At 44.6% G+C, this 13,509-nt stretch overlaps 2 protein-coding genes across 2 annotated transcripts; both read right to left on the bottom strand.

Moving 5' to 3' along the window:
- Positions 1 to 209: 209 nt before the first annotated feature.
- On the bottom strand, positions 210 to 3,989 carry hoxb5a (homeobox B5a). Its single transcript, XM_035994674.1, has 2 exons — positions 3,094 to 3,989; positions 210 to 1,699 (listed from the first exon to the last, which is right to left on the bottom strand). The coding sequence occupies exons 1-2, from the start codon at positions 3,782 to 3,784 to the stop codon at positions 1,452 to 1,454; spliced, it is 939 nt and encodes a 312-aa protein (XP_035850567.1). The 5' UTR covers positions 3,785 to 3,989; the 3' UTR covers positions 210 to 1,451.
- Positions 3,990 to 9,000: 5,011 nt separating this feature from the next.
- Positions 9,001 to 12,547, bottom strand: hoxb6a (homeobox B6a). Its single transcript, XM_031317881.2, has 2 exons — positions 11,669 to 12,547; positions 9,001 to 9,608 (listed from the first exon to the last, which is right to left on the bottom strand). Exons 1-2 carry the CDS (start codon positions 12,225 to 12,227, stop codon positions 9,328 to 9,330), a joined length of 840 nt encoding a protein of 279 aa, XP_031173741.1. The 5' UTR covers positions 12,228 to 12,547; the 3' UTR covers positions 9,001 to 9,327.
- Positions 12,548 to 13,509: the final 962 nt, after the last annotated feature.

The following is a 13,509-nucleotide window of genomic DNA, read 5'->3' as shown; positions in this document are numbered from 1 at the left end:
GATGTCATCACGCGACACACATTTTCATACTGTATTATTTAAGTTATTCACATTAAATTCATACCGGCGCAAATATTCCCCTTTCATTTGTCCAAACTAGTTTTCGGCCGAGGACGCTGCTCCAGCAGGACCTGAAGACTTCTAAAACCTTTGGCCTGTGTAAATGTCATGCTCTTCAACCCCAGATAAGCCATTTGTGCGGGAGTTTGGTACAGGAGCAGCTGGTTGAGTCTGTCTGGTTTTGATGAGTATGCGGGGAACTTTATTGTTGTTGTTTTTTACTGTAAGTTACAAACAAATACAAAAAGCTCATTGGCAGAAAGCGTACAGGCCTTACAGTACAGTAGCCATCTATCTTTACATGCGTTCACACATACTTTTACACACCACTCACGCGCGAGCATTCACGCACTCTCTCTCTCTCTCTCTCTCTCTCTCTCTCACACACACACACACACACACACACACACACACACACACACACACACACACAATCTGCAACTACAAATAGCCAACTGGTCACATTTAAAAATGTTAATATATATCTATATACATCCTTTCTGTAACAAGACTCCAATAATTACAATAATAATAACAATAATGTACAGTTACACTTTTTGAATAATAGAGCTACACAACATTATGGATGTAAGCGGGGCTTTGTTTTTAGACACACACACACACACACACACACACACACACATACATTTTCCTGCTTCTTAAATAAAAATAGGAGCAGATTTGAATGGCAAATGTCTGACAGAGAGAGAGAGAGAGAGAGAGAGAGAGAGAGAGAGAGAGAGAGAGAGAGAGAGAAGGGGGACTCAAACTGGAGGCTATACACAGATTATTGGCTGTAAACAGAGAGCTCACATGCTAACTATCTCTAGAAAGCACTTTTTCAAATATAAAACATCGCACTTGACACATAAAGCGATATATAGACATCAACAGGTAGGTAGCAATGTTTTCAGGGAGGACGTAAATGGAAATGTAGTTAGGTAGCATTACTCATCCTTTCCTATCTCGACTCCTCTGCTCCGGACAGATAAAAAAAAACAAAAAAAAAACGACAACGACATAGAGGAACACGAAGTTTTTTTTGTTTTTACAAGAGCAAGTACCACAGTCATTTTTTGTACATTGCCCTGAAACACCAAAGACCAACATGCTGAACAAATAAAAAGTGCTGCGCTGCTGTACAGTACTCCGTTGATAATAGGAAGTGTTTTTAAAATCTGGATTTGGAATCTGACTGTACAAATGTTTCTTCATCACCGTCTTCTTTTGCTCCATTTTCTGCTGGCTTCTTCTGGTGTTTTTATGTTTTCTTCAAGTTTTCTTTCTTTTTTTTCCTGTTTTGTCTCTGTATTCCCTCCTGGGAAGCCTGTACATGGGAATAACCTTTCCACAGAAATGGAGGTATGGATTTTTTTTTAATGAGTTCATTTCTAGGGTTGGAAGGCGCTGCCGGCGGTGGCGAGGCTCATGCTTTTCAGTTTGTTGTCCTTCTTCCACTTCATCCTCCGGTTCTGGAACCAGATCTTGATCTGCCGCTCCGTGAGGCAGAGCGCGTGCGCGATCTCGATACGTCGCCTCCGTGTGAGGTACCGGTTGAAGTGGAACTCCTTCTCCAGCTCGAGCGTCTGGTAGCGGGTGTACGCCGTCCGCGCCCGTTTCCCGTCCGGGCCTGTCATATCTAAGGGTTTGGAGCGAACAAAAGTCTGTTAAGGGGGAGGGGGGGGGGGAGGTTGGATGCACCAACATGTGACATAAAAGCGTTATCATTTAGATTTGCACACTTACAGTAGGTGGACAAAATATCATGAACACCTTACGAACACCCTAGAATAAAATAACCACCAACTAAAATACTATTGGATCAGCACATCCACATATAAAGGTATTCTACAGTTGCTTTGCATTCTGGTATATTATAGCTACAGGTGTTGGTATTATTGTGTCTACCCCCTCTATAACCCCACACACATGCACACGATACAGAAGGTTGATTTCACCCTTAGTTTCATCAAAAGAACGTGCGTAAAGGCCCAAGAATAGTGTGTAGAAATGTTGCCTTATTCTGACAGCAGTCTTTCTTCACACATTTTATTTCTGCCGTTTCCACTCCACAGCCTGTGCTAAAAGATCTGCTTTTATTTGTCACATTACTGTTTTCTTTTTTAACCACCCCTCTTCACCATCACCCTCTCTATTCCCCCTTTTGACTCCCTTTAGCTCCCTTCGGGATTTAATTGCCCCGTCCTCAGCCTCACCTCCCTAATAAAGTTCCCACACGTAATAAAGCTTCACTTTTCAAAGGAGCAAGAGCCTCAAAAGCCTTCCTGGCCTCTGTTTCTTTTTTCTTTTCCCACCCGGATCTGTCTGCGCTACTCAGCCTGTTGGGCTTTACTGCTCGGCTTGCCTCTCCCCTGACAGATTTATGACGCTTTTGTGGAATTTGCTAAATAAAAAAAGAGGGAGAAAATACAGAGGAGCAACCACCCGGCGTCCCTAGCTTCTACAGGAGGGAAATGCAAAACGAACTGCACCCTGATGCACTAAGAACACACGCTAATATACAACTGCAGCTGGTTAACCAGAGGCTGGCCAGCTGTCCTGTTTACTGACTTTCTGATTTCCAAATAAGTAAAAAATACACACGGTAATATTTGCTCTGTATCTGCAGGAAAGCAAGACGCAAAATGCAACAGGCATTTTGTGCTTTACTGCGAGGTTCAAACACCTCGCTTACTGATTTCTGACACTTATATGACAATATTAAATTGGCGCAGTGGAAAAGGCTTCGTGGGGTGCACACACAAAATGAAGAACCGTGGCTAAATGTGTGTGTGTTATAAATAGTCAGTTTACTCGACTCAAATCAAAACAGCATTACGTCTGCTGAATCTTTAGTGTATATGCAAAGAGGCGCAGAGCACCATGGCTCCCCGTGTAGTTTGCACAAGCCCTAAACTGTCACTAACCCCATGTGTCCAAACATATTGGCTACAATCTATTGAGTCGGCATTATGAATATTATCGCCCTATGATACAGGGCTAATACGCTGTAAACACAAGAGCAGCATGTACCATGGCTAATATGTAGCTTTCTCATCCAGGGGAATATCTGTGGTGGCTGAGTATCGCTGCCCGTCGTGCTGCCAGCGGCTGATCCCGCCGGGCCGCCCTCTTGCCTCTGCGGGTGCCCGGTCCTGGGCGGCGGGTTGCTGCCGTGGCCGGCATCCCTTTTGTGCTGCAACTCCTCGGTCTCTGGCGACGAGTCGTCCAGCTCCGTGAAGCGCTGCGCCGTGCCGCTGCCGCCGGAGGAGGTGGAGGAGGACAGATTTGGAGAGCTGAGATTACCGCTTCCTGGTTGCTCCGAGCGGGGAGACGAGCTCTGTGCGCCCAGTTTGGGTTCTCCAATACCGGGTGACAGGAGGGAGTCTGCCGCAGAGGCGAGAGAGCAGCTGGACGGCTGTCTGAAGCCCGTCTCCGGTGCTGGTGAGCCGAAGCACCGGGAGTCCCCGACGACCGAGCCGCCCCCGAAGTGTCCTCCGGTGTTGGAGGCGCTGCCGCTCCCCCCTCCCCGGTTGGTGACGGTCAGGTCCATGCCATTGTAGCTGTAGCCGTAAGAGCCCGTCGTATGGTGCATGTTGGCGGAGGAAGAGTCCCTGTACGTCCCGCCGTTCATTGCGCCGCTGCCGGCTCCATAATTTAGCAGTTGATAGTCGGGGCCATTTGGGTAGCGCCCCGAGAACGAGTTTACAAAGTAAGAGCTCATTTAGGTTGTTTTAGAGAGTTGCAGGCTTACAGCTGAGTACTAAGGGGCGCTTGATTTGTTAGATTTCTCTTGGTCGTTATAACGCGGGTACTTTCAACGATTTATGATGTATTAGTGAATTATGGCGTTGCACTGTACTTCGTTTTTAGCTATGTATGCGCCGTCCAAATATGGGGGTGGGGTGGTGTGTGTGTCAGTGTGCTGGATTGAGGGGTGTGTGTGTGTGTGTGTGTGTGTGTGTGTGTGTGTGTGTGTGTGTGTGTGTGATGGGGGAGGTGAGGGGTGAGGTGAGGGAGGAGAGACAGAGAGAAGAAGGGGGAGGCGGTCACGTGCTTTTGTTGACCAGTCGTAAATTCTCGCCGATGACTTTGGAGGTAATTCATGCTCTGAGGTTTCTAATGATGAAGGGATGGGCGGGGGAAGCTCTCTCTCTCTCTCTCTCTCTCTCTCTCTCTCTCTCTCTCTCTCTCTCTCTCTCTCTCTCTCTCTCTCTCTGTGTCTCTCACACATCCTTTATTCTGCTGTTGGAGGTGCCGGGGGTGAGCTCAGAGCGCCACCTACTGCAGACATAATGTATTGCACTTATTAAAAAGACCGAAATAGAAGGGAGAGGGAGAAAGTAGACACTCGAAAAGGAGTATGTTATTATATGTTAGAGCTGTTATAAAATATTATCTCTCTCTTTCTGTATGAGTGTGTCTCTCATCACTCAGGCCTGTTAATTGACCTTTGCTTAGGCTGCGAATTAGGAGCCAGTGACCATAAACTATAAAATAACCTGTTAATAATGGAATATCTAACACAGCAGACAGACCCGTAATATCAGTCAACCAATGCTGCCATACGCCTTCACTTGAGAGTTTAGGTCTTCTGTCCACAATCAGACCTACATTGAAAAATTGAACAGCATGAATCATAATAATAGTCTAATAACAGCAACAAAACACAGACTAAAACAATTAAAATAACAACATCAATGACGTGTGGGACGTCACACAGGAACTGATATTTACTGCGACATAAATGCCGCACAGGCCCATTACTGCGTCGCTCTGCACCTCTATAGCACCATAACAGCTGGGACAAGATAGTGATGCATTCAGGGCCGGTAAAAACAATTTCACGTCTTTACTTTGGTTGAAATGTCTTTAACAATATCATCGATATTTGCCACAGTCATCTACCCTAAACACACACAGTGGCCTCATCAACCGAGTTCACTACAAAAACTTGAATTACTCTTTTATTTTGTATGTGATGTTGTATAGTGTTCCCTCTTTGCTGTTGCCTTAGTCATATTTACTGTAGTAAGCATACATCTTCTCCACTGTAGCAAAAATACTGTAGATTCAATTTTTTAAAATGTATTTACTTAATAGGCCTACAATTTAAAGTTACAGGGACAATGCACATTAATAGCCATTAAATGTGCCAGATTAACCATATTTACTAGTTTAACTGCAGTCCCTGGGCAGGCTTCTGTCTGGCTCTAGTCAACCAGGAAGTATATTGACAATAAACTGTGAAAATGACCAAAGTCTAACACTAACTTTAACCAAAGTAACTTAACCATCCCCACCAAAATCATACTGTCTGAAGCCACCAAGTCATGACTGAGAAGGGAAGTCAGATTCGGCCTATACTGCTTCTTTCTTTCTTTCTTTCTTTCTTTCTTCCCCCCTGCAGCCTCTCTTCCAGCTGCAGAGGAGGAATGTTAAACCTGATCTGTGACGTCCACACTGGATGGAAATCTGCTGATTTATGATTTGTTGATTCCAGGGTTGGGATGCATTTCAGCCAGGGTGCCTCTGTGTGTGTGTGTGTGTGTGTGTGTGTGTGTGTGTGTGTGTGTGTGTGTGTGTGTGTGTGTGAGCGTGTGTGTGTGTGTGTATGTGTGTGTGTGTGTCTGTGAGCGTGTGTGTGTGTTATTAGGCCTCAACGTGCACTCGGTTGTGCATGTTTCTGACACACACATATATGCACACAGGCTGGAACACAGGGCATGAAGAATTCCAGACTTTTTTGTGTGAAATGATACAAATGGATGCGCTCTGTGGGGGACTGTGTGTGCATAAATGTGCTCCTGCATGTGTGTGTAGTTTCAGACACTCAGCTGCTCTCACACTGAGCGTCGGCAAAAGAACCCAGCAGCTGGAATGGAAATGATCTTGAATATTTAGAAGTAAGCGGAGGGAATAAAACAACTGCAGCAGCCAACAACACGGATGGACACATGCACTAAACAGATATATTTATAATTTGACTCACTAGAGTTTTGATATCAATAGCCTATATTAAATCAGCCATCTGTTGGCTTGAAAGCAGGCCGAGGGGCTTAAAAGCATAGAACCCAAAGAGGAGGAGGCACTGACCCAGTTGGCACACACTTCTGAACACACTCCCCTTGTTATATATAGATTTCCACCACACTGAATATTTGTACCATGAAGCAGCTCGTTGACCACTTTGGTCCAAGCAAATTCCACAGTCTCAGATAAGAGTTCTATACTGATTTATTTTGATTTTAGCATAGAATACACAATTTTCTAACTGGATTTTACTTATCTCTGTGCCACTCCTGCATTTCATGTCATAATACTGTTTTTTTAGCTCTCCAGTTTGCCCAATAGCTGTGAGGAGAATTCCTGTTAGTAGAGCAAGATGCTCATGCTGGTGCTTCACATTCTGAATTGTGCTTCTGCTCAGATTGTTTATGGATAAAATCATCCACTAAATAGCAAATTATTTTTTTTCCATGTATTGCACAAATGTGAGCACTACTTAAATCCTCATTTCAAGCTGTGCACAGATGTTTAGATGTTGTTAAGACGCCTCTGTTTTGGAGAATTTTCATATTTTAACTGACGTTGAAATGTCACAGATTTTGAATAGTTTATGGTCTAATAAACAGTTTCAAACTCTTGCTGAACCAACTCAGAACGTCATTTTTAAAACGTCTAAAAATGGGGGAGGATAGAAAGCGTAGACAAAATAAAGATCCATACCATTCTTTATCAAATATATGAAAAAAACATGTGTGCAGTTAGTATGTGTTGGCCTGTCAAATGAGCCCTCTGGGTCACAGTGAAACCATTTCCACTGTGTTTAACATAGAACATCTGCCAGCATGCACTTCTCCTGACACCAGACATTCTCACTGGAGGAATTGAACCAAGGACCCTGGCTGGCATGGTCAGAGCCAAACAAAAAGTAACACAACAAGATCAAGATCAGGTTATCTGCTTGTTACAGGACATTAACTTTATATTCTGAAGACATTTGATGGTGAGTGTAACTGCAAAACAACAGCTTAGTAAACTGAATTAAATGATATTAAATGTAAACTTATTGCTTCTCTCACGCACAGACTGCTGAAAATATTTGATTGTCTCCGTGTGGTATTAATTATTTACTAAAACCCCATGCCATAGGCTAGTCTATATAACTTTGGCAGCATGTTCTACAAGTGGATGGGCTTTTATTAGCAGACTTACTCAAACTCAATGTAGTCAGGACAACAATTGGGATAGCATTCAAGCAGCTGGATAATTAGAATAATTTTCTTTGCGAAACTAAGAACACATGCCTGGCAATGGGAGCTATTAATATGTATGCTGTTGATAAACTCATGCAAACTAAATAGCATTATGGTAACTAAAATGTGTGCCCTCTGTCGCCAGCATAGCAATATCCTACACTGACTATGAGTGTTGTAACTGGATGTTTTAACATTAGAACAGCTTGTTTTTTTATATATAGCCTAAATATGTTTTATCAGTCGATTTCATTAAAATAAAGTTTCTATGTCAGTTGACTATGAGAATGACACATAAAGTACAGCGTGGTTGTCCTATCAAGCAATAGCGAGTTCCCTGTGTTGATAATAATGCAGTTTACTGCGCGTCTTCGTGTTATCAATTCATGTCAACAATGCAAGTCATTTGCAAGAGATAAGATAGAAAAAGACGTTTTTTTCACTGAAACCCAGGTCGCCGTTGCAGAGAGATGAAACCCGCGCGCCGGTCACTCAGGGGACAAGCAGAGTTCAAAGGGTCGCGAGGACATTGTCCACTTTGTCTGGATGAAGTGTGTGTGTGTATGTGTGACGTGTCTGGCCGGTCGGCTCGAGGACAGGTCAACTTTCTCTCTCTCGCTCTGGTCATCAATTAGTTCAGCCCGCAATCAGCAGTAGCTCACTTCCCCTCCGGACAACCGCGTGCGCAGCCCCGGTCTCGCCTCGCGCGCCGTAAATATGTGAGTAAGAGGGTAAAAGGTTTAGGATTCTTTACTACGGTGTCTTTAGGCCACTAAATCATAAAAAAACCAACAAAACTGGTTCTACTTCTCAATGGTCACCTTTCACAATATGTTGCTGTTCAATAATGTTTTAACTAAGAAGCCTGATAGATAATGTATCAACCAACCCCCCCCCCCCCCCCCCCCTCCAAGAAGAATCTCTCCCAATACATAGACTACTTTACATTTTATTGAACATTTCTCATAGGTAGTATACGTAATTACTTGACAAAACAGTATAACATAAACAAACAAAGTAAAAATCCATAAAATATACACTTTCCTGAACGTTTTTAGGTAGTTTGGAGAATAACATCAGTAGGTTAACACCCCCCCACCCCCCCTCCCACTCGCCCCCCTTCTATATTGGAAAAGTAAAACACCTGGAAAGGTTAAATTACCCCCACCCCTACCCGCAATTACATGACTTTCACCGTGCAAGGTGTTTTTTTTTTCCGTGCTTATTTCTATACAGTTTAAATATGAACACCATATGACAGTCTATACACTTCTCAAATAGCTTTTCCTCCCCACATTGTTGTGAGCTAAGGTAAGCCTATATATATATATATATATATATATATATATATATATATATATATATATACACACAACACGTTTATAAAATAATAATAAAAAATGTGTGTGTGTGTGTGTGTGTGTGTGTGGGGGGGGGGGGGGCGAGTTCTAAAGCTTCAAAACAAGTGCTGGACAGACAGTAAGTACATTTGTCAAAATAAAAAATAAACTAAGTAGAATAAGAAGTTAGGTGGTTTTCTTGGAATGCAACAATAAATTGTGTCTTAACACAGTATTTATTGTATTTTTAAATACACTTCGGATCCCATAGCCTGCCCCCCCCTCGTTTTATGTTCTTGTTTCTATTTTCTCATTTCTTAATTGTAGGCTATCTGCTCTTTACACAGTCACACGGTTCCTTCTCAAGAGTCTGTTACGAATTGTTTCCCATTGTTCAGACCACACAGAGAGGCCGTTGGATACATTTTTTGAGGGATCCAAAAAGGAATCCTCCCCCCCTCTTCCTTCTCTTGTACATGTTTCACCCCTGCTCAGGTAAAAACAAAAAAAATCAAATCAAATGTAGGCTACTTTTCCCAGAGTTTTCACATCAGACCAAACGCCTGGACGAACTTTGAGAAGGGAAGAGGAAGGGTTTCACCAGCATTATGTCTTTTTCTCCATCCCCTTCTTGCGTCTTACATCTGTCTGTTTTTCCTCGACCTCTGTCACTCCGTTCGTTTCTCCTCTTCCTCTGCACCGTTCACCGTGGAGGAAGAGGACGATGAGGAAGAAGAGGAGTTGATCAGCTTGTTCTCCTTCTTCCACTTCATCCTCCGGTTCTGGAACCAGATCTTGATCTGCCGCTCCGTGAGGCAGAGCGCGTGCGCGATCTCGATCCGCCGCCGCCGCGTGAGGTACCGGTTGAAGTGGAACTCCTTCTCCAGCTCGAGCGTCTGGTAGCGCGTGTACGTCTGTCGCCCGCGCCTCCCGGGGCTGCTGAAGGTCCCTGGGAGATAATGGAAGACAGAGAGAAAGTTACATTTTAACCAAACTAATAACACAGACTACCTGGTGACAGGGAGACAGAGTCACATTCTATTCTATCTAAAACCCTGCACCCTCATTGGTGTTGCTGATTAGATGCCCGTTGATACAATTTATGCTTTTCCTCACCTAGCAATTTGGGTTTTATAAAATTAGAATGTAATCCAGCAGTTAATCAGTTCCCAAGTCAAGTGCTTGGTGTCCTGCTTAGCGCACATTTTCTTCCATTAAGCGGCTTTACAGATTTTTAAGATGTCATCTCTTCTTCGATTGGAGAAACTTTCTCCTTGGTGAATGCTGGAATTAGTATTTTGGGTTTTTTTTGCAACCAAAATAAAACGCCATATAAAACAACAACAACAACAACAACAACAACAACCCATTCATTTATTTATTTCACTTTCAAATGACGTTTTAATGTCTCTGCTGGTGAATAGCAGCATTCAGCAGAGAAGAAAGAAATTTTCGACCCCACACTTATATAGAATACACACTATTATAATAATAATAATAATAATAATAATAATAATAATAATAATAATAATAATAGTAGTAGTAGTAGTAGTAGTAGTAGTAGTAGTAGTAGTAAAAGTAAGGATCCTAGAGAGGATGATCTTCCATGGCTTAGTCTCCTCTGATCCTTACTAACAGTATTTTGGCCCCCGGTGGTAAACAGATCGCCATGTTGTCAGTTTAGCAGCTTCAGATTCTGTATCGATCTCAAAGGCAGAGCACGGATGGAAAACCGCACACGGCTCATCTAAATCTAAACATCCATAAATAAAAACTCAGCCAAACCGGATTATGAAGGAGCACTCAGAGTTTCTGTGCCACTCTGTTCTCTCTCCAGCTGCCATTTACATCTCCAACTGTCATGTATAGCCCGCGTTGTGTTTTATTCCTCATAAATAAATATATATATATATATATATATATATATATATATATATTTCTCTCTTTTTTTTTTCTTTTTTTTTTTTGCAGCGGAGCGTGTTTCCACCTCATCTGTCATAACTCCGAGAGTCCTGCAGGGCTTTTGTACAACAGTAGCCCTGCTGCATCATCCACCATTACTCACTACACTCTCAACAGGCCGCTTTTCTCTTCTAAACAAAGACACTCGGGTTTGCAGTACAGTGGCCCACAACGATAATTCCATACTTATGGTTTCATTCACACAACAGTGTAAAACAGGACAGACGTATGCTTCTTTCGGACAGTCAAATACATCAAATGATTCCCGTCTGAAGCTGACCCTGGAAATCTATATTCGCAGGCCTGATTATAAGTCTAATATCTAATCTGGTCGGTTATGAATAAACAGCGCATAACACTGTCTGCGCTAAGTTGAACAAGCTCCATTTAAGATAACAGAAAGGAAGTAGTGATACAAAAAAATAACAAGAGCTGTGATACCATTCTTCCTTCATAAGTAGCGGGATATTAAAAAGTTTGTAAAAAAGAAAAAAATAATAAAAATAAAAAAAATAAAATAACACGTCTTCTCTTTAAATGTAAGATGTTGAGAATCTTTTTTTAATTTGACTTATTTGTTCCTGTTTAAAGTCAACCCGAAAGAGGAAGAATGTTTAAACAATGATATAAAACAATCGAGACGGACACAGTTGAATAGAAACTAGAGACTGCATGCTTTTAGGTTCCTCTCTGTCCATCCATCTTTCTATCTGTTCATTGTTTTCACCCACAACACTCTCTGACAGGCTTTTCCTCTCTAACTTTCTTCCCCCTGCTCGATGGCAGCGTCGGTCAGCAGGTCACATACAGTATCAGGAGCTCCAACCCAAACAAACTCGGTTTATGACGGACAATAAAATACCGAGCACATGACTGACTGACAGGCCAACAAACGGGGATCATAAAGCAGCTACTGGGAGAGGAGGAGGAGGGAAAAGAGAAAGGAAAGAGAGCAGAGGGGCTGACAGAGGAAGCAAACGTCAGTTTTATGACGGGGATCATAAAATATGCAAGAAAGAGGGGGGAAAGGAAGAAGAAGACACTCACCGTTGCAAGAGTTCATCCGCTGCATCCACGGATAAATGGGGGCTGAGGACTGCAGCTTGTCGTCCATCGTTTCACCGAACATCCCTTTTCCACTCAGCCCAGCGCACTCCGCTTTACGCATGCCGTCCTGGCTCAACGCGAGCTGGTGCTCTTCCAGGCTGCACGGGTGCTCCTTGTCCCGGTAAAAGCTCGTGGCCGCCGCCGCTGCCGCAGCTGCCGCCGCTGCCGTAGCATAGTCGCAGGCACCGGCTCCGGTTGCGCCCCCTACACCGACCCCTGGCGCCGCCCGGTGCCCGCCGTACGCTCCGTTCGCCGCCTGCTGGTAGTAGGTGGACGCCGGGTACGGTTTCTCCTGGTGCACGCCGCCGCTGGCGCCGTACGCCACGGCCGCTGCAGCGGAAACGGCTGCTGCCCCGGAGTAGTGCCTGAGCGGGTGGTCGGCGGCGTATCCCGACGAGTAGAGCGGGATCTGACCCAGGAACGACTCCGCCGCCTGCCCGCCAGCACCCGTTCCCGGTAGCGTCACCGGGAAAGTGGAGTTGACAAAATAGGAACTCATCGGGAGAAAGTAGGAGAGGTGAAGAAGAAGGAGGAGAAGAAAGAAGAAGACAGAAGAGAGGAGAGGAGAAGAAGAGGAGAGGGGAGGACAGGAGGGCACGAACAAACACAACAACAACGTTCACACGATGAAGAAGAAGAAGAAGGAGGAGGAGTAGAAGGATGCTAACGGCTAAAAGCTAACAGTTCTCCCTCCCGTCCTCCTTCCTCAGCCTTCCCCTGCCCGCACTTTATGATTTGTTGTGTTTTATAGCCGACAGTCCGACGGGCTGCTGCTATCACTTAGTTTATCGCAGATTGGGAGGAGTGGGGTGAGTGGGAGAGGAGGGGAAGGGGGTGGTGGGGTCTGGGTGGCTGAGTGCCAGTATGGGACATAGAGAGAGAGAGAGAGAGAGAGACAGAGAGAGAGAGAGAGAGAGAGAGAGAGAGAGAGAGAGAGAGAGAGAGAGAGTGTGTGTGTGTGTGTGTGTGTGTGTGTGTGTGTGTGTGTGGAGAAGACGGGATGGGGTGAGGAGGGGTATGAGGAGGAAGGCAGAGACCAGCTGACCTCAGACTGACCAATGGGAAGCTTCCGTGCCTAGCATTCGTTCGCCCCTTTTCCTTTCGTTGGAGAAGAGGAAGAAGAGGAGGAAGAGGAGGAAGAGGAGGGGTGGCAGGGAACTACCGCGAACCCCCCCCCCCCAACCACCTCTCTCCTTTCCTATTTCCCTTCTTCAACCTCCCACTCCCTTTCTCTCTTTCTAATTCTCATTCAATGTCTCTTTCTAATCTTCCTCCGGTTCCCGGTGAGATTGCGCAATCACACCGGAATCCTCCGTGCGTTAAATTGATTCTTTCACTCCCAGTGTGTACTCCTCCGTCTGTAGTTGGACCCATAAAACCCAGCAGCTCACACGCACGCGCGCGCGCCCTCCCCGAGGGGAGGGTAGCTGCTGCACCACCAGGGGCAACCGAATAATAAAACATATTCCCGGCGCTTTGCAGATAATACCAACCGTATTAAAATGATTTTGGCGACCGTAAATCACAGCCGGGAGCGCGCAAGAGTCATGTGTGGCCCCGTGTGTGTGTGTGTGCGGCGGGGATGTGAGTTATCCTACAATATGATGTGGGATATCCACGCCACGTCTAGGCTATAATTGAGGTGTTTGTGCATTTGTAATTGGTATATTTGGGTATGGTGGGTAGATTTATGCCCCCCACGCCGGTTTGTGTGTGTGTGTGTGTGTGTGTGTGTGTGTGTGTGTGTGTGTGTGTGTGTGTGTGTTTGTGTGTGTGTGTGT

This window comes from Sander lucioperca, chromosome 2 (genome assembly GCF_008315115.2).
Source record: "Sander lucioperca isolate FBNREF2018 chromosome 2, SLUC_FBN_1.2, whole genome shotgun sequence".
In the NCBI taxonomy this organism is placed as follows: Eukaryota; Metazoa; Chordata; class Actinopteri; order Perciformes; family Percidae; genus Sander; species Sander lucioperca.
The sequence above is the reverse complement of the archived record's forward strand: the minus strand, read 5'-3'. Positions and strand labels throughout refer to the sequence as shown.